The sequence below is a fragment of the Mesoplodon densirostris genome, chromosome 1 (assembly GCF_025265405.1).
Source record: "Mesoplodon densirostris isolate mMesDen1 chromosome 1, mMesDen1 primary haplotype, whole genome shotgun sequence".
NCBI classification, from domain to species: Eukaryota; Metazoa; Chordata; class Mammalia; order Artiodactyla; family Ziphiidae; genus Mesoplodon; species Mesoplodon densirostris.
The window spans coordinates 114859843-114879024 of NC_082661.1; the positions used below are offsets into that span (position 1 = coordinate 114859843).

General features: G+C 44.9%; 1 protein-coding gene across 3 annotated transcripts in view; it reads left to right on the forward strand.

Annotated features, from left to right (window-relative positions):
- ACTN2 (actinin alpha 2) overlaps nt 1–19182 on the forward strand; it is a 78450-nt gene that overhangs the window by 35538 nt on the left and 23730 nt on the right. The window contains exons 4-10 of one of the 3 annotated variants that reach the window (XM_060108256.1): nt 804–890; nt 5347–5434; nt 7226–7304; nt 10255–10336; nt 14857–14942; nt 16491–16583; nt 18171–18401. In XM_060108256.1, coding sequence (XP_059964239.1) covers nt 804–890; nt 5347–5434; nt 7226–7304; nt 10255–10336; nt 14857–14942; nt 16491–16583; nt 18171–18401 — 746 coding nt within the window. Of the gene's footprint in view, nt 1–803; nt 891–5346; nt 5435–7225; nt 7305–10252; nt 10337–14856; nt 14943–16490; nt 16584–18170; nt 18402–19182 lie in introns of those variants that run through there. The other 2 variants (XM_060108263.1, XM_060108271.1) reach the window with 2 other exon arrangements.

The window sequence follows — 19182 nt, forward strand, 5'->3', positions numbered from 1 at the left end:
CCTTCCCCCCATCTGCTGTGTCAGCCTCTCTTGCCAGGCTCCCCGCAGGCACCATGAATGGGAGACAAGGCTCTAGGATCATTTGTACAGAATAGAGTCAAGGGAGTTCCCTGGTGGTCCAGCGGTTAAGACTCTGAGCTTCCACTGCAGGGGCCGCAGGTTCAATCCCTGGTTGGGGAACTAAGATCACACATGCACACATGCATGGTGTGGCCAAAAATTAAAAAAAAAAGGAGTCAAATATGATGCTGTCTTTTTCAAACTGATAATCCAAATGAGAAAGAACTTGTACATCCCAGTGACTCTTAATAAGAACTAGTAGGAAGGATCTCCATTCTCTGTGGGAGATTGGGAGTCCTGGTGAGTCTGGCAGGAGCTGAGACTGCCCTGCCTCTCATTCTATACAACTGAGCCCGAGAACCTGCCAACTGGGGAGCTCGGGAGGAGGGATCTGGGTAAAGATGACCCAGTGTTCTCTCTGTTTGATTATTTAGAACCTTGGCTCATCTAGTCTTTAAACCTTGGAAACCCCTGGGTTGTTTTCAGTGACTTTGCATATGCAAGCTTTGTGTTCATTATTAATTCACAACTCATTTAAACTGTAGACATTTGATTATGAATACCACATTTATAACTAGACACGCTGCGACACTTACAAAAACAGAAACTGGTCTTTCCATGTGTATATCTTCCAGTAGCTCTGAAGTCAAAACTTTACAGGAGACTCATAACTTACAGGAAAACTTTATGTGCTGATTATGTTATCTTTACCCTCATTTGTTGCTGTTTTTTCTTACCTAAAGAAATTGTTGATGGCAACGTGAAGATGACGCTGGGTATGATCTGGACCATCATCCTGCGCTTTGCTATTCAGGATATTTCCGTTGAAGGTAAAGGACAGGGTTAAAAACCTGATCGTATTAAGATACTTAGCGTAATTTGTAAATTGAGCTGATGAAGTTGAATTTGGATAAGCTTTTGTAAAATTGAACAGTCACTGACCGGATTGAATGAAAGATACGCGACTTGGGTTTTCACAAATTTTCTATTTGTATGAAAAAAAGACCCCAGCAATGCTGCTTCATTCATGGGGGTGGAATCATTTTGGAAAAGATGAGTACATGTTCAGAACAGAAGTCGCTTTTTAAAATGAGCATTTTTTGAGCTTCTTTATTGCTTATTATACTAGTAGGTTCACGACTATAACAGTTCTTTAGACTATTATATCTTGAAACACTTTCCTTCAAGTGCTGAAAGATAATCGATTGAAATCTGAGTTTGTTCATTTGTTCTTTCTTTTTTTCTCTCTCTCCCCTCCCTCTCTGCGCCCCCCTTTTTTAAACAAAATCTCTATTGTAATTGTGTCTTTTGGCCCAATAACTGTTCCATCATTGTAACATAACCCTAATCCTCGGCACTGCCACTGAAGATGCAGATCTTTAGTCTTTTACGCCCACTGAACTCCAAAACATTTTGATGAATTCAGCACTGTCAAAAGTGTCAAATTGACATTCTTAAAATTAGAACTTGGCCTATTTAGCACTCAAATCACAAAAGGTATAGCTGCAGAACATACTTAGGACTTCCCTGGTGGCACAGTGGTTAAGACTCTGCGCTCCCAATGCAGGGGGCCTGGGTTCGTTCCCTGGTCAGGGAACTAGATCCTACATGCATGCTGCAACTAAGAGTTCGCACGCCACAACTAAGACCCAGCACAGCCAAATAAATAAATAAATATGAAGAAAAAAAGAACGTACTTAAGCGTGGTCTGATTTGTCCAACCAGGCAGTCTCCTCTAACTTTGTCACCTAGAAGGCAACCACGCACCCAAATGGTCAGGGCTGGGAGTGTGGTTCATAATTCTGTCCAGGAGTTTACTTATGCCTTCTAAAAATCAAACTAAGATATAATGATATTAAAACCTCAAGAATTCAGGCTCAGGAATAACAGCCAACTCGAATTTATGAAGAGTCTGAATTTGAAAACTTTCATACAATGTACTCTTATTAAAGTACATTTCTTGCATGCTAGTGAAAATAATAATCTGCTTTTTAAAAGTTCCTGCTTTATTAAAAAAGAATAGTTTGTAATCATTTAATCAATTTTATTATATACTTCGGCATTTAAATATTTAAGCAGTTGAGCCCACTTGATAGAACAAATATTATTTTAAAAAATCTTGTTCACACCACTGCATTTGCTATACTAGCAAATCCTTTTCCCACAAATATTACAGAGGTGAGCTTGACCTCAGGTTTTCTTCTGATTGGTTACAGATTTCAAATTAGTGATAATACTAATTGAAAACTTAATTCTGTTTCAAATGTAACTATGAATGGTGTGATCCATTAGAGGTTCCCCAATTTATTATTTATGTGCCCAAGATAAGATAGTCAAAGCATAGTATTTCGTAAAACATCATGATAGAAAGATATACTAATCTGCTTTTAAAAAGACTAAGAAATAGGGCTTCCCTGGTGGCAGAGTGGTTGAGAGTCCGCCTGCCGATGCAGGGGACACGGGTTCGTGCCCCAGTCCGGGAAGATCCCACATGCCGCAGAGCGGCTAGGCCCATGAGCCATGGCCGCTGAACCTGTGCTTCCGGAGCCTGTGCTCCGCAGCGGGAGAGGCCATAGAAGTGAGAGGCCCGCATACCACAAAAAGAAAAAAAAAAGACTAAGAAATAAACATTCAAAAGTGTGATATCACTGACAAGGTGCTTAAATCTCTTCAAGCAGAAGTCTTCCAGTGTCCCACACAGCAGATGAAGTTAGTTTGCTAACTTATATTTTTACTTGTTTTACTTCCATGGAGTCATTTCTTAACAACCTCACTTAATTTCTGTAAATCTACAGAAAAATTGTCTAATTTATTTTGATGATGTATATTATGTAGGAAAATGACATTGTTATTAAACTGAATTCTTTGAGGAGCCAGTCTCCATCAACAGAATGATGGACCTCTTCGAAGAAGGAAAATGAGAGATTGACATACCTGTTGGTGAGGGCAGTGCGGAGATGCCCAAGTAGATGGGGCTCCTTGGTGCATCCTATGGTTTTTCATGATGGAATAACCAATGACACTACCTATTTATGACATGCTTTTTATACCCACCATCAGGGTTCTGTGTGTGGACTTCTCAGGTTTAACCTACACCTGCGGGGGCGGGGCAGAGGTACCACAGTCATGTACTATTTGGCACAGGCTTGTAACCTTTTGCTGAATGCCTCCGAATGGACTTGGGGTGGGAGAGAGTCAGCTTTGTTAGAGTAGCCAATTCAATAAGGAAAAAACTTTGTTCACCATTCATAACCTAAGAGTGTTCAGATGTATTCAGACAGAAATTAAGTGAAACTCAATGACTGATAAATCTAAGCTTAAGTGGCAGTTGTAAGCTTGTATTGATCTACTTTACCTCTGTTTACTTTTCTAATCTAAGTGTCATTTAAACTTTATTAAAAAGTTTGGATTATTTCCTCCTGTTATACTTTTTCTTACTAATTTCGTTTGCCAGGACCCCAAAGGCAGGCAGTTGTGTGTATAGCAGAACAACTGGGTATGGAGTTCCATATTTCGATATCTATACCAGTTAATATTTTAATAAAGTCTTAGAACTTTCAGTTGTTTTCCTTAACAGGAATTTGGTAGATAAGAGACATGATCAGGAATCATTCAAATTACTCTTAGAGCATGTGGAAGTTTGTGAGGGGTGGGGGGGTGTTTCATATGGGTTATGGGTCAAAGAAAAATCTGAACTAGAAATGGACAATTTAGATAAATAATTACAGAATCCTTACTTTGATATGAAAAAATCAACTTAAGCTCTTACTGAAATGGAAGGCCAGGTCCCAATGTTGGTTAGGAGTCCACATGTTCATAGGAGCTTTCTAAATTGTTAAGCTGTAAATACAAGCATAATCCCAGTTATTTAAGTGGCTTTGAGGAGTGTTTGGATGTATAAAACTTTGGGTCCTCTAAGAAGCAAGTGCCAAGATGGTGTTAGAAGTTGTCTTAGTCTGTTCAGGCTGCCATACAAAATACCATAGACTGGGTAGCTTAAACAACAGAAATTAATTTTCTCACAGTTCTGGAGGCTGGAAGACCAAGATCAGGGTGCCAGCATAGTTAGTTTCTGGTGAGGGCTCTCTTCTTGGCTTGTAGATGGCTCCCTTTTCTCTGTGTCCTCACATGGCAGAGAAAGAAAGGGAAGGGAGAAGGAGGGTGGAGGGAAAGAGAGAGGGAGAGAGAGAGAGAGATTGAGCAAGCACTCTGCTGTCTCTTCTTATAAGGGCACTAATTCCATCGTGAGGGCCCCACCCTCACAACCTCATCTAACCCTAATTACCTCCCAAAGGCTCCATCTCTAAATATCATCACATTGGGGGTTAGGGCTTCAGTCTATGAATTTGAGGGGACACAAACATTCTATCCATAACAGAAATGCAAGAGATTTGTTGGGGGAAATGCCTGTGGAGGATAAGGGTGGGGAGAAGCAGGAGATGGCAGAGCCCCTTCAGGCATAGCTCCTGGCTGACACCCGTGCTGGGGAAGGAAGGGCTTGAGAAAGAAGAATCTCATTCTGCAAAGTGGTCCTCAGGCAGGGTCAGCAGGCCAATGGGGAGTTCTTCAGCCTCAGTTGCTCTCAGAGGAGTCCTATGTGTGGCAGGAATGGCCCAGCTCTGGTGCCCCTCCCACATGCAGTCTGTGGCTGGAGTAGCCCTGAAGAAGTGTGGCCTCTGGGGAATGCAGGGCGGATTCAGAGTGTGGCAGCTGGGATATCAGTTCTGTCCTGTGTTCCCTGCAGCGGGACATCTGAGCAGCACGTCTTCATGGCTGCCACAGGGTTGGTTGCTTTCTTAACTTGGTCAGAACCCAAGTGGCCAAACTTGGAATTTGCCAGTAAAAACCTTCAGGTATTTTAAAATCAGTGGGTAAGGGAATACATTTCAGACACAGTGGCCTCTGTGAATTCCATTTATTACCTAAGAATATAAATTATAAATGAGATAAATGACGGGATAGTTAGGTCATAAATTATGCACATTAAAACAAATTTTCATCCGAAAGGTACGTTACCAGTAACCCTGAAGTCCAGTTTTGTATCCATCATGTCATAACTTGCTGTAGCTCCTGCACTGTCCTTTTCAAGTCCCTTCAAGTGGCCTCAGAAGTCAGTCCCTGGGAGCAGGGTTCCAGCTCCATCCTCTTGCAGAGACTGGAGAAGAGAGGTTGCCTTTGGCGTTGGCCCCTTGGGAGGTCTCTTTAGCAAGCGACTTAGAAGTTGGGTGAGTGAGCAGTGAGGGTGAGTGTTTCCCTGTGGACACTTTTTCTTGGCTGTCATTACAGAAACCTCTGCCAAAGAAGGTCTGCTGCTTTGGTGTCAAAGGAAGACTGCTCCTTATAGAAATGTGAACATTCAGAACTTCCACACCAGGTGCGCATCCAGGGCCCTGGGGTCCTGGTATTCTCTTTGGAATCTGGGTTGGCAGGGAGAACAATGTTTATTTACTCCTGTGTCTCCTCCTGTCTGATGTGCGTTTTCTGTATGTAGTAGAGCTCAGGCTCCAGAATGATTGATGCTTAGGGTCTCTTAGGGGAAAATGTTGGATTAAGGTTTGGGAGGCTGGCACTGTTTATAAGTGAGTATCATGCAGGGATGTGGCAGGGATGGATTCTCAGTGACAAGGAGACACCGTAGCAGGGTCTGCATGTCCCACATACGAGCTCCACCCCGTCCCTCCTCTCTGTCGTGCCCCAAAAGATGCTTCATCAGTCAGCTTTGTAGGCTGGGATTGGAGAGAAGTAGGCAAATCATGTTTGAAAAACTGTAGGGAACTGGATGAAGGAAATCCAGATATAATCTGAGAGCATGATATTGTCCCTTGCTTCAGTCTTTTTCTCGCGCAGATCTTTTGTCAGGTGTTTCTATTTTCTCCCTCTGTGTGGTGGGTTACCCTTGAATATAAATAGGTCCCTGGCCCCCATAGATCAGAGAAAAGAAATGAAGGATATGGGGCTTCCCTGGTGGCACAGTGGTTGAGAGTCCACCTGCCGATGCAGGGGACGCGGGTTCGTGCCCCGGTCCCGGAAGATCCCACATGCTGTGGAGTGGCTGCGCCCGTGAGCCATGGCCGCTGAGCCTGCGCGTCCAGAGCCTGTGCTCCACAACGGGAGAGGCCACGACAGTGAGAGGCCCGCGTACGGCAAAAAAAAAAAAAAAAAATGATAGGGACAAGCTACCGGGACAGACTGGGGAGGTTATCTAGGTAGATAAGTATTATTAGGCCCTGAGCCAGCCACGCCCTGAGTGCACACAGGTGAGGAGGAGGCTTCCTGTTCGTACATCATGCCATCAGGGTGTGGGACCTGCTGGGTGGATGTCTCAGGGCCCAGCGTGGCCTCCCACTCACCTTCTTGCTTTTCTTCTTCTGGCCCAAGATGGGCTCGAGCCCTTCGACAGTGTGGCCCCAGGGGCTTCCTTCTTCCCCTACCCTTCCAGGCTCAGGTTCCTGGTCTTCAGTGAACCCGCCGCTCATCACCTGAGAGCTTGTAGCCTGGGGGTGTCGGGGAACAGTGAGCGCTGGTGTCTCTGGGCAGACAGACTAGAAATCCAAACCCTCCCTGCTAAGTCCCTCAGCTGCTTACACGTCTTTTCCTTTAAAAGAAGAAACCTAAAACAAAAAGGAACCTTATGAAGAAAGATAGAGGAGAACTGGGGAGTACTGAGTATACTAAGGAGTGTGCTCTTGGAGGAAAGTGTGTCCTGGGCATTTCTGGGTGGATGTCCTTGTGTCTGTTGGGCAGACTCTGGGGGTCAGGTCTAGAATGCAGACTTGGAGAAGAGAGGAGAAAACCGGGCTTGCTGGGCACTGAGGGAGGAGGGGGACAGTAGGGGGCATCTTCCCTCCAGTCCCTGCCAGTTCTCCCAGCACAGCAGGGACCGGGGCAGGACACGGTGGGGGTGGGGGGAGGTTAGGGGGAGTCCCAGGCAAGGCTGGGCCTGAAGCTGTAGATGGAAAGGAGACTGGTAAGGGGGGTGGCAGACCCTGGGAGGGAGGCGAGAGTCCAGGGAAGGGACCAGGGTGTCACTGGGTGGGGGAGGGAGGGAGGTACCTGGGGCCCCAGGTCCGAGATTTCAGGCCAACGTCTGACCAAGGTCAGCCCCTTGCTGCTGCCTGTCCATTAACCCGTGTTCCTGTTCCTCCCGACCGTGACCGTCGTGCAGCTGGAAAGACGGCCTTGGACTCTGTGCACTCATCCACAGACACCGGCCCGACCTCATTGACTACTCAAAGCTGAACAAGGTCATTTGGGGGGCCCGGCATGCTGTGTCTGCCCTGCCCCCAGCATGTGGTCCTGGAAGTGAGCCCATTGGCATTGAACTCACACCAACACGTAGGCTGCTGCCAGCATGCCCTCCCAGCTAGCCTGGCACGGGATGAAAACAGGAAGGGTGGTGGGAAAATACTCACCTGTTATAATTAGGGCAGGACAAGACCCAACGCCAAGTCACCTTTTTGCCCACGTTACGATATGTTTGTTGATTTGGCTTGATTTCCTATGAAAGCTTTTATACATGTTTCTCAGAGATTTTACATTCTCAGGTTGTAAATATGAGAAGTGAAGTGTCTGTTTTGCTGCAGGCCAGGCGGGCCAGGGGCAGAGAGAAAGGTTCAAATACCCCAAACCTTCTTCTTAAATTCCTCTTACCTTTTCTGAAGGATTTAGTTGCTGACATATTTACTTAGAGTTGATTAACTTGTTTCTCACACAAGGGATGCTTATCTTGCTATTGATACAAGGTATTAGTTGCACCCTTAGAAAAGAAGTTTGGGGGATTTTTTTTTTCTCTCTCTTTTCAGAAAATTTAACTTAGGGAACTTATGTTTTCAGCTTAGGAAACTTTCATTCTCCCTTTAAGCTTAAGCTTTATTGTGCTTAAGTTTCAAATAGTCTGCACATTCTTTCTTTAAAAGTAGTTTGCACATGTGATCTGTGATGGAAAAAAGAAATCCTGGCCCCTTGTAAATCTTGTGGTGGGCAATCCATCTGTCCTAGAAGTAATGCCGTGTAAAGACTTAAGATGGAAAGTGTTGCCCGCCCCATGACCATTCCTCACAGGAGTAGGGGGGCACATTTCCTCTGGTTGCTGGTGTGCTTCCTTGGCCACGCACCTCGTGTCGCTGTGTTTGGTGTGGAATCCGGTCCTGCTGCATGCTGCCCTCCCCGTGTGGCACAGGGGGTAGTAGGAAGAGTGTCCTGGCTTTTGCCACCTTTGCAGTTGTCACGTGCTCACCACCCTTCCCCTGGCCTCTCTCCACTGATGACAGGATAGCACATGAAAAATGTACTTGTATCCTGAAGATGAGAGCTACTGTACACGAATGGAAGGTTGCCTAAGGGAACGGGGCAGCCAGAGTTTCTCGACTTCCCCAAGCATATATTCTCATCCCTGAGTTATTTTGAAACATTTCAAACATAGAGACGGTGTATATTTTTTTCAATTACTCTTTATCTCATTTGCAAAATGAAGGGATTATACTAGATAGACCTCATTTCATTAGCAGCTTATAATGGTCAGTTTCTATTACAAAAGGTCAACAGACGTGGTAATTGGCCACCTATGATAGGTGGAAAAATGATAATTAACCATAGCAGTGAATACTTCTATAGCTCTAGATTAGACACTGTTAATAAATAAATATATATGTTTATTATATATATGTGTTAGTGTGTGTTACATATGTGAATATTACATATATTAATGTTTTATATGCATATATGTTAATATTAATACATATATTTTATGTATGTTATACATACACAGTCATTCAATCTTCATAATGCACAGTAAACTATATAATATCATGCATCTATAAAGGAGGTACTGATTATCCCAGTTTTACAGATGAAGAAAGGAGGAATTCTTAATCTTCCCAGGGTCACATACCAGTAGCTGAGCCAAGAAAACACTTAATAGCTACATTTTATCTAAGTTACAGTGTAAGTGAGATAGCTTTCACAAAGACTCAGAATCATTACTCTGTTTTTAATGGTGAAAATTTTCTTATATATTAAGAACAAAAAGAAACTTTTACTTAGCTATTTGGTTTTCTAAACATTTGCATAAAATATGCAGGTAAGACTCACCTTTTTATATGGCTGCTTTTAGTGAAATGATTATATGCTTTGTTAAAATAACATAGAGTTGAAGAAACATTTTGCCTGAAATGATAGTAAACTCTGAGAGGCCAGGAAGCTTGCTTTGGTTTCTTCCTTGAGCACTGAATGTTTTTGAAGCCTCTATGTTTTAGATGTTTCACTGTCTTAAAGTGATTGTGCTTATTGCAAATCATTGCAGTTTCTGAAATGTTTAAATGGCTTTGATGTTAAAATTCATTACAGTCATCCTTGTACTAACACTACTTTTCATTTTGATTTTTCTGTCTTACATACCCCCATCCCATTTCAGATTCACAATCCTTAATCTCTTTAGAAGATTAAAACAGGAAATGTTAAATACCTCTTTTAATTTTTCAGTATTTCAGTTATACACCTCTGGTTCAATGTATTTTGTTACGTTGCGTATATATTTAACCAGTTTTACCGTGGAAGAGAAACGCAATCGGACGAACAAAAATTTCTTCACAATTTTCTTTTATAATGTTAAGTTTCTTTCATTTCTTATGGTCTTTAACATCCTAGAAACCTAACTTTTGCTCTTTGTAGCCATCTTGTAATATTCTTACTGACCTAAAAGTTTCACCTAAACATGCTGAAAGCAGCGTGTTTTCTTATATTTAAAACAAAAATAAACAAAGTTAGTGTGGTACTGAATATTCTCCATGATCACCTTCCAGATGTGGAAAATGTATGCTTCATGCTTCCTTTTGGAATCATCTAGATTTTTGTTACCCAGAGTTGAAGCTCAGCGCTGAGGTATCCAGGTGTTTTTCCATCCATGAGAAAATACCTCACAACTTTCCTTCTAGCTGCACAGTATCTCTTCTCTTCAACCTTCTGCTCACATTTTATGAAGTTGGAGTGTGCATGGATTGGGTGATTTTCATGTCATTTTTGATATTTCTCTAAATGTTTGAAATGTTTGGGAAAAGATAAGAAGGAAGATCTTATCCTATTATGGTTATGTGTGGATGGGAAAGTTTCCTCCCCAGAATGAGGTATATAAAAAACAGTCATAAGTCCTGTTCAAAAAAATATGCTAAAAAGCTGGTTGTGCTGTTTTCCATGCAGGATGACCCAATAGGAAATATCAACTTGGCCATGGAAATTGCAGAGAAGCACCTGGATATTCCCAAAATGTTGGATGCTGAAGGTGAGATGAAAATTATGTTTATTGACTTAAAGAAAATCTATTGCCTCCGTATGTTATGACCACACATAAAGACCTGTAAACTTTATAGCCAGGTTACATCTGAAGGACTTAGGATTCCTAAGAAGTTTCTGTCATTGACCTCATGAATATTAGAGAATTTCGTATGTAGCTTGCTCAAAATTATTTTTTAGAATCCTGCTCAAAACCAAGCCAGCAAAACTATAATGAAAGCGTTGGGTAAAAGGTTCAGCTTTGGCAAAGAAACAGAATGCTTTGGTTTGTGATTTTCAATGGAAAGCTTCCTATTTTTATTTTAACAACATTTTTTTAAAACCACATAGAAATTTAACAAATAAATCTCCTTGTTCTTTAAGACTCCACAAGGAAAAAAATGCTTCCTTCCAACTGGAAGTCATAGAATCTCAATCTAGACTATGGAGCGGTCATTCATCATGTGCCTCTCAAACTTTCACGTTTCATTTTTAATTTGTCCAAATTAAATTTAGTTTTGTTAGCGCTAGAACCTCTCAATATTTTGCAGCTTTAGCGGCCCTCATGCTGGAGACTAGTTTCAGTACCTCCTGTGCCCTTTATCTGAGATGAGTTCATGTGAGTTTCACCCTGGCACAGCATTTAAAGCACAGATACGTGGAGACCATTCCTTCATTTCACTTATGCATGAGTCACCTCTCACTCAGCAGACGCTTACTGAGCACGTACTATGTATAAGACCCTGGAGATGCTGCAGGAGATGATGTGATGTATAAGGCAGGGCCCGGCCCTCAAGGACGTATATTACTGTGCTTGTTGTTAATCTTATTATTCTCTATCGGCTCATTGCTTCTGCTAATTAACATTGTTGGGGAAAAGCAAAGACCTTGATTCTAGTCAGTTGTCAGTCTTCTGTTCCTCCTTAATTTTGGTGACTGCATCATGGCTGCTGTACCAAATCACCACAAAGTAGGTGGCTTTTGAAACAACAGAAGTTTACTCTCTTGTAGTTCCGTAAGCTGTAACTCTGAAATCAGGGTGTTGGCAGGGCCAGGCTCCCTCTGAAGTCTGTAGAGAAGGACCTTTCCTTGCTTCTTCCAGCTTCTAGAAGCCCCAGGTGTTCTTTGGCTCATGGTAGCATCACTCCAGTCTCTGACTCTGTCTTTTTTTTGGGGGGGTGGGTTACGCGGGCCTCTCACTGCTGTGGCCTCTCCTGCTGCGGAGCACAGGCTCCGGACGCGCAGGCTCAGCGGCCATGGCTCACGGGCCCAGCCGCTCCGCGGCATGTGGGATCTTCCCGGACCGGGGCACGAACCTGTGTCCCCTGCATCGGCAGGCAGACTCTCAACCACTGCACCACCAGGGAAGCCCCTGACTCTGTCTTTACATGGTCATCTTCCCTCTGCGTCTGTCTCTGTGTCTTTTTCCCTCTACTTATGAGGACACCGGTCATCATGGATTCAGGCCACACCTCCCCCCAGCACAACCTCATCTTAACTTGATCACGTCTGCAAAGACCTACTTCCAAATAAGGTCACATTCACAGGTACCAGGAGGTAGGACTCCACCTATCATTTTTGGGGGCACAGTGCAACAGAGACAGTAGTCTGTCAATTAGGATTCTAATTTTGCCCGTTTGTTAATTTAGCCATTTTATCAAACACCTGTATTATTGGGTGTTGAACACATTTGAATGTGCTCTTCAGAATCTACGTTTTTCCAAAACTCTTTAGAGGGAGAAAGACAATAAAACAGTGAAGTTGCCACATGGGAAAATACCTTTTCCTTCTTGTCTGTCCTCTCTAAGCTAAGTTTGCATTTGGGTGCTCTGTCCTTTGACCTTTCCATACGATAAATAACTACCCAGAGTTTACCACTTGAATCAACAGCTAGGATACTGAAGACAGGAGAAAACAGGCGACATTTAGTAAATTCATCTTTCCGTTCATTGGTGCCTCCCTGATTTCCTACAGTTGAGGGTGAGCTCAGGATTACTGTCATTATTACTCTGGGAGGCTAACCATCCTCTTGTTCCTGGGTTTCCCTTAGTCTCTGAGTCCTGGTCTGGGCGTATATTCCGCGTATCCTCTGAGTGGATGGGATGCGTTAGCACTCTGTTCATTTCTTGCTCCCTCGTGACACATCCTAGTCTCTTATTACTTTTTTTTCTTTCCTTTTTAATGGCTCAGAAAAATGCTTGCATACGATATTATTTTCCTTGCAGAGCAATTTCTGTAAGAGTCTTCTGGTGAAAGAGTTATGAACTTGACTGACTTGGGTGAGGGGCGAGCTGTGGTATAACCAACTCCCCAGCAGATCAGCCCCCATTTGTTAATTACCCTTTGCATCTTTGCCACCTGCATCCGGACTTACCTTCCCCACAGCTTCCTATGAATGTGTTCTTACTTCTGCTGCTCTTTTACTGTAATGTCTTGTACTGGTCTCCTCCCCTCAGATCACTTAATCCCTTTGGCGAATCCTTGCCTCTCCACTGCCTGCTGATGTTGACCTTCCTTCCTGGAATTTGTGATAGTCTCTGAACCCTAAATGGGGATTTTCAAGTGGCTAATTGGGCTGCTCACCCATAAACCTGTAGTGAAAACTGGTGAAACTCTTCCTCATCTTAACTACCTTGCATGCTTTTTATTTTATTTTATTTTATGTTTTATTTTTTTCGTGGTACGCAGGCCTCTCACTGTTGTGGCCTCTCCCGTTGCGGAGCACAGGCTCCGGATGCGCAGGCTCAGCGGCCATGGCTCACGGGCCCAGCCGCTCCACGGCATGTGGGATCTTCCCGGACTCGGGCATGAACCCGTGTCCCCTGTATCGGCAGGCAGACTCTCAACCACTGCGCCACCAGGGAAGCCCTGCGTGCTTTTTGAAAGGTTATGAAAACTGTTTCTCTATTTTCCTCCCTCCGGTGAGTACTGGTTGTAGATTTGTGGATGCCCGTGTTCTGTGTGGACTTGCAGGAGAGACCTTTGCTGACCCCTGGGCCCTCCATCTATCCAGAGAGAGAAAGTGCTGTTGCGTGCACTCTGCGGAATTCTGGAGGTCCAACTCCGGCTATGGATGTGACTTCCTTGCTAGTTTAGGGCTCTTCTGAGCTGGCCGTGCCCTTCTCTTTGGTGGTTCTTAGAAGTGCACACACAGTAATGACGTTGCAAATGTGACTTCTTTGATTTGAGCCAAAGTTTGAGCAACACAAGTGTGTGGGGCTGCTGGGGGAAGATTCATGACCTTGGCCTCTCTGAGGCAGCCCTTAGCAGGAGCCTGCTGCTCTCGGAACATCCGAGCAGTTAACCTTTTTTCCACACAGATTTAGCATACACCGCCAGACCCGAAGAGTCATAATGACTTATGTCTCCTGTTACTATCATGCTTTTGCTGGTGCACAGAAAGTGAGGAGGTAAAACACAAGTCACCACTCACCCTTTACCTCTGTGTCTTGATTTTTCTTCAATTGTTTTTCTCTTTCCCCGCCACCGACTCCTCTGAGTAAGGAGACCTGTCTGGTTCTGAGGAGGCAGTCGTTTGTCTTTTTTAGTCCAGTTTTCTTTGAAACTTACTTCCTGTCCATGCAGTAGTATGCCGTTCGTGTTTGTTTTCCAGAAGATTCCATGCTGTTCCACATCCCCGCATCCTTTCTATCAATATCTTCTGGAAACCCAATGACTAAGTTTCACCTTAGGGAATTACGAGGCACCTTTTTAACTGTATTCTGTCCAGTGACTGAACTGAGTCTGAAGTTAGAAAGTAATTCAGCCAAAAATGGGGTGAGGCCAAGGTGAGGAAGGAAGGATGTGTGTTCCTGTGGTTCTGTTTTCTCTCTTCCTGGTAGCTGTCTCAGCAGCTCATACGAATAGTGGCAAGAGTCATAGTTAATAAGTACAAGCCATGTAGACCCTTCTCTTTAGATGCTTTGTTACTCTGGGTAGTTTCTAGCAATGGCATGGCAAGTATGTATAGAAGGATTAGGAAACATGCCATCTTCAACGAACTTCATCCCCACACAAGCCAGGGCCATGCACAGAGCAGATAGCCAAGGATTATGAGGGCGGGGGCGGGGTGTGGCATCTGAGATGGGGCCAGAGAGGTCTGCGTGTGTCCCCGCATCTTGCAGAGGGCCACGCCTTGCTCACAGCCAAAGTGGCAGATGACCTGATCCAGTCAAAAAAGACAGGAAGACGGGGCCCCCCCGGGTCCTTAGGAAGTGGTCATCAGCTCCGATAGGCAGCCCACGGGTTCCCGTAGGAATGCCTCGCCTACACTTTAAAAAAAAGCCATCCAGGGTAGGGGAGGAGGGAAGCCCTTGGTTTGATGATGTGAAAACAAAAAAACGTTCTGGTTGAAAGCATTCTGTTCACGAGTGTGTCAGTTCTGTACAGGCTTCCTGCGGGTCGGGATTGTGGGCCCGAGAAACACAGAAAGTCAAGTGTAAACCAGTTCGTTCTTCCCTTTGTTCACCCTGGTTTCTGCTCTTCATCTGTGCGTGTGTCTGTTTTCTGTGTTATTTTTCCCTCCCTCAGACATTGTGAACACTCCCAAACCCGATGAAAGAGCTATCATGACATACGTTTCCTGCTTCTACCATGCTTTCGCGGGCGCGGAGCAGGTATTTAACCCTCGTCCGTCCGGTTGCCGTGCTGCTCTTGTGCATCGGTTTTAGTTGTGTGGGCGTGCGCGTGCATACCTGGGTGTGTGTTCGTGCACTTCACATCTTACCTTGGACTCTTTCTAAGTGTCTTGTAATGACTTAATATGGCAAGTTCCAAACTGCGAATGCTTTTTTATTTAACAGCTTTACCTTTAGACAGTTCTGAAGTGTTCTTAGCTCTCTGTCTTTCTGAGATATTGCTCTTATCTCATTAATCAATGGTGGGAAACATTTGTGCTTCAGGAGAAAACAAAGGCCATGAAAATTGAGCCACACTGATTGAGCGGTGAAGGGGGACTTGGACAAGGAGAAGTGAACGCCTTTCCAGGGCCCCTTTCCCGTTCTCTGCCTGGAGATTGCCTTCACTGTTCAGTGATATGTTCAAGCATCTTGCAAGGTGAATCTTAATTTAACTGAAATAGTGAAAGTCTAACAGTGTTAAAACCTCAAAAAAATTTATACTCCTTAAGATAAACAGCCTGAGGGACATCATGGGTGGATGTCCCTCTGCTTTCCCCACGTTCCCCTGTTTTCTGCTTCCTGTCCCTCCCCCTATCTCTACTTTCAGAGTCCTGAGACATGGGGTTGGACAGAGTATGTGTCATTTCTGTGATCTCTTTAAGACCATCACTGGGGGACTTCCCTGCCGGTCCAGTGGTTAGGACTCTGCGCTTCCTCTGCAGGGGGTGTGGGTTCAACCCCTGGTCGGGGAACTAAGATTCCACAAGCTGCCTGGCGGGGCCAAAAAAAAAAGACCATCACCAGCAAACAATGATAACTGGAAATCGGCCCCTACTAGGGCTTCAGAGGCAAGGCTGGGGGCCAGGCTGCAGGCCCGGAAGCCGGACGGATCTCATGGTCACAGTTTAAGGCACTTGGCCACTCCCGGCTCAAGCTCCCCGCAAAACTGATCGGGAATTATTGACACCTCAACAGCTACTCACATGGGTTAAACAAAGTATTAAAGCAGGTTCTGCCCCGTGGAAGGATCCCATCTAGCACATTCGACGTATTCATTTCAGGAATGAATACATAGAGGCCCTCGTGAACTCAGTGCAATGACAGATATACATTCAGGATCCAGTCTGGTCTGCTTTGATTTCCAAAGGCTAATGTAACTCAGAGAGTTCTCTCCCTGTAGTTGTGAGGTTGGCAGGGGGCTCAGGTGGACGCCCAGGGACCGTTGTTTCCTCAACTCATCAGTTTCTGTTACTAACTTGCTTGATGTTTCACAAAGCTCGTGTTTGCGACTAATGCTATTTCCCTGTTATTCCCTACAGTATATTCAACCTGCCATGTAAGTCTGTGTGAAAACTGTCCCAAAGGTGTGAAATGACCCATAGTGTGAAAGAGCTGTACCCTCAGGCTTACCCCACCCGAACCCAGAACCTGCACCACTTACAGCACATGCTGCCTCCCTGGTCACCCCCTGCCCTGCCACCTTCCACCTTGTGTATGCACGTCCCTGTCGACAGAGCTGTCTTGTTTACCTATTGTGTTTTACAGGCCGAGACAGCGGCTAACAGGATATGTAAGGTTCTTGCTGTGAATCAAGAGAATGAGAGGCTGATGGAAGAATATGAGAGGCTAGCAAGTGAGGTAAAGGAAACGGGTCCCTGCAGTCCTGTCCATCCCCCACCCTGAGGGTGAGGAACAGAGGGTGAACACGATTGTCAGTGTTTTTTTTTGTTTTTTGTTTTTGGTTTTTTTTGCATTTTTCATCTCAGACAGAATAAAAGTAGGAAAGTACACTCACTCTCAGGGGTTGTTCATCTTGCTTAATTACTGGCACAAAGGCAGTGCTGCTGGTCTTTCCAAGCAATGCAAGGCACAGAGGTAGTTTGCGTGTTACAAAACGTAGAATGTGATTCCATCCTCAGCTCTGCACCTCTGGGGTCGGGCTCCCCTAGATGACATTGTGTTCCTTGTTTTTTTCCTGCTTCATCGGCTACTGACATCACGTAGGGTGAGCTCCATATTCAGAATCCCAGCTCCATGGGGTGACTCAGCATCTAAGGAACATGCCCAGTGAGACAAGACTCAGCCTTGTGTGTGTATTTAAATATCTAGAGGGAACCTCGGGAGAGGCAGAGCCCTCCGTCCACGACATTTGAGCATGAGTTTCCAGGATGCCTTTCTACAGCTCTTCAGCTAGATTTCTCAGTTAGAATAGCACTTTCCACATTGCTTTTTTTTGGTTCTTATTATAGATAGCATAAATCTTAACTATCAGGATCTTAGTGAGGTCCACAGCCACCTTCTCTCTGGATTGAACTTGATCACAGTGACAGTGTCAGAGACGAAATAATGTTTGCTCTGACTTACTTTGACTGATACTTGGTCTGTACTGTGCAAAGCATCAGGATACTGGGAACCAATCTTCCCAAGTAGTGGTGTATATTAGTCCAAGCTAATGATACTGTTTATATTTCCTGCTGCATTGGGAAAATTCCATTTGGCAACACTGTTTAATGCCAGTGATCAATGTCAGGGTTGAAGTGTGACCAGGACCGAAGGACAGATGCTTCTCAGTGATGATAGCCTGCCTTTTCTTACTTGGTCCTTCATTTATACCCCTCAAACAGACTATGCAGGGCCTTTGTAAGGCCTTGGTAGTAATTCAAGAGAAGGGGGCATACTCCATCCTTGGAGTCACTGCCATTTTCACTTTCATCCTGTGGATTTCCTGGAAAGCTAGCTATTAAAATAAAATATACTTTGGCATTGGGTCAGTCCCAGATTTACGATACTTTCGTCTCATAAGTAGGCCCGTTACATTTGAGCTGATTTAAACTAGAAATACATTTTGAGTTAAACCCAGTTCTTTCCTGATTTTATTCCACCATGTTCCACCACGTGAGGTTTTTGTTTTTTCGTTTGAAAGCTCCATCCAGCATTTGTCTGCTAATGTCTGGTCACCGAGTTTCCTGTACATGTCCCATTTTTGTAAAACATGACTCGTGCTGACTCAGAATTTTCGATCTGTGCATGGTGTCATTGGGGTGATGGTGAGTGGTCCTGGGTGAGCACAGAAGTTTGTATTCATGCCCTCCTTCCAGTCAGACTTCTGTAATCTCGGGAGCATTCAGTCAATCCATTCCCAATCATTCGGTGCCTTTGTTTTTTATCTGGCGGGCAGTTTGCTGGTGTTTTCAGCAGTTTTGTGTGTGTGTGTTTTGGGAACAGCTTTTGGAATGGATTCAGCGCACGATCCCCTGGCTAGAGAACCGGACCCCTGAGAAGACCATGCAGGCCATGCAGAAGAAGCTGGAGGACTTTCGGGATTACCGCCGGAAGCACAAGCCTCCCAAGGTGCAGGAGAAGTGCCAGCTGGAGATCAACTTCAACACCCTGCAGACCAAGCTGAGGATCAGCAACCGGCCGGCCTTCATGCCCTCTGAGGGCAAGATGGTGTCGGTGAGTAGCCCCCTGGCCTGGGGGCAGCCCCCCCCCCCTTTTTTTTCTTTTCCCAAAGTCCTTCCTCTGATGGGCCACTGAGAAGAGGCATTGACTATAATTTTGGCCCTGTGACCACTTCCTTCTGGATATTTTTCTCCCTGCCATCATGCAGTTCTTGACTCTCCCTGCCCTTGGTGCCTCACACAGAACAGGCCTCTGACAAACACCTAATGATGATGGTCCCCTTCCTCTCCTCCCCGCCTCTAGGTGGACCAGCATCTAGGTTACAGGCCCTCTGTTCCCTCCTGTTACCATCTCCCCGATTCACCTTCTCCAGGGCTCAGTCCCATATTTACATCCCTCTTTGCATCATCAGTTTCTCCCGCTCTGCTGACGCTTTCACATCCGCATAGGAAGCACTCTAGAATCTGCCAGACGAAAATGAAAACCTATGACTCCACGCCTCCCTACAGCACCTGTCCTGCTTCTCGGCTCCCCTTTGTAGCAGGACATCTAGAGAGTGTTCTTTATGGTACTGGTTTCTGGTCGCTTCCCGTTCCTTTATGTCTTTTACTCTTCAACCTGCAGTAAGTAATCTGGCTTCTGTCCACCCTAAGACAGACTGTTCTGTTCAAAGTCAACGGCGTCCGTGTTGACAACCTAGTGGTCACTTTTTTTTTTTTTTTTTTTTTGCAGTACACGGGCCTCTCACTGCTGTGGCCCGTCCCGCTGCGGAGCACAGGCTCTGGATGCGCAGGCTCAGCGGCCATGGCTCACGGGCCCAGCCGCTCCGCGGCAT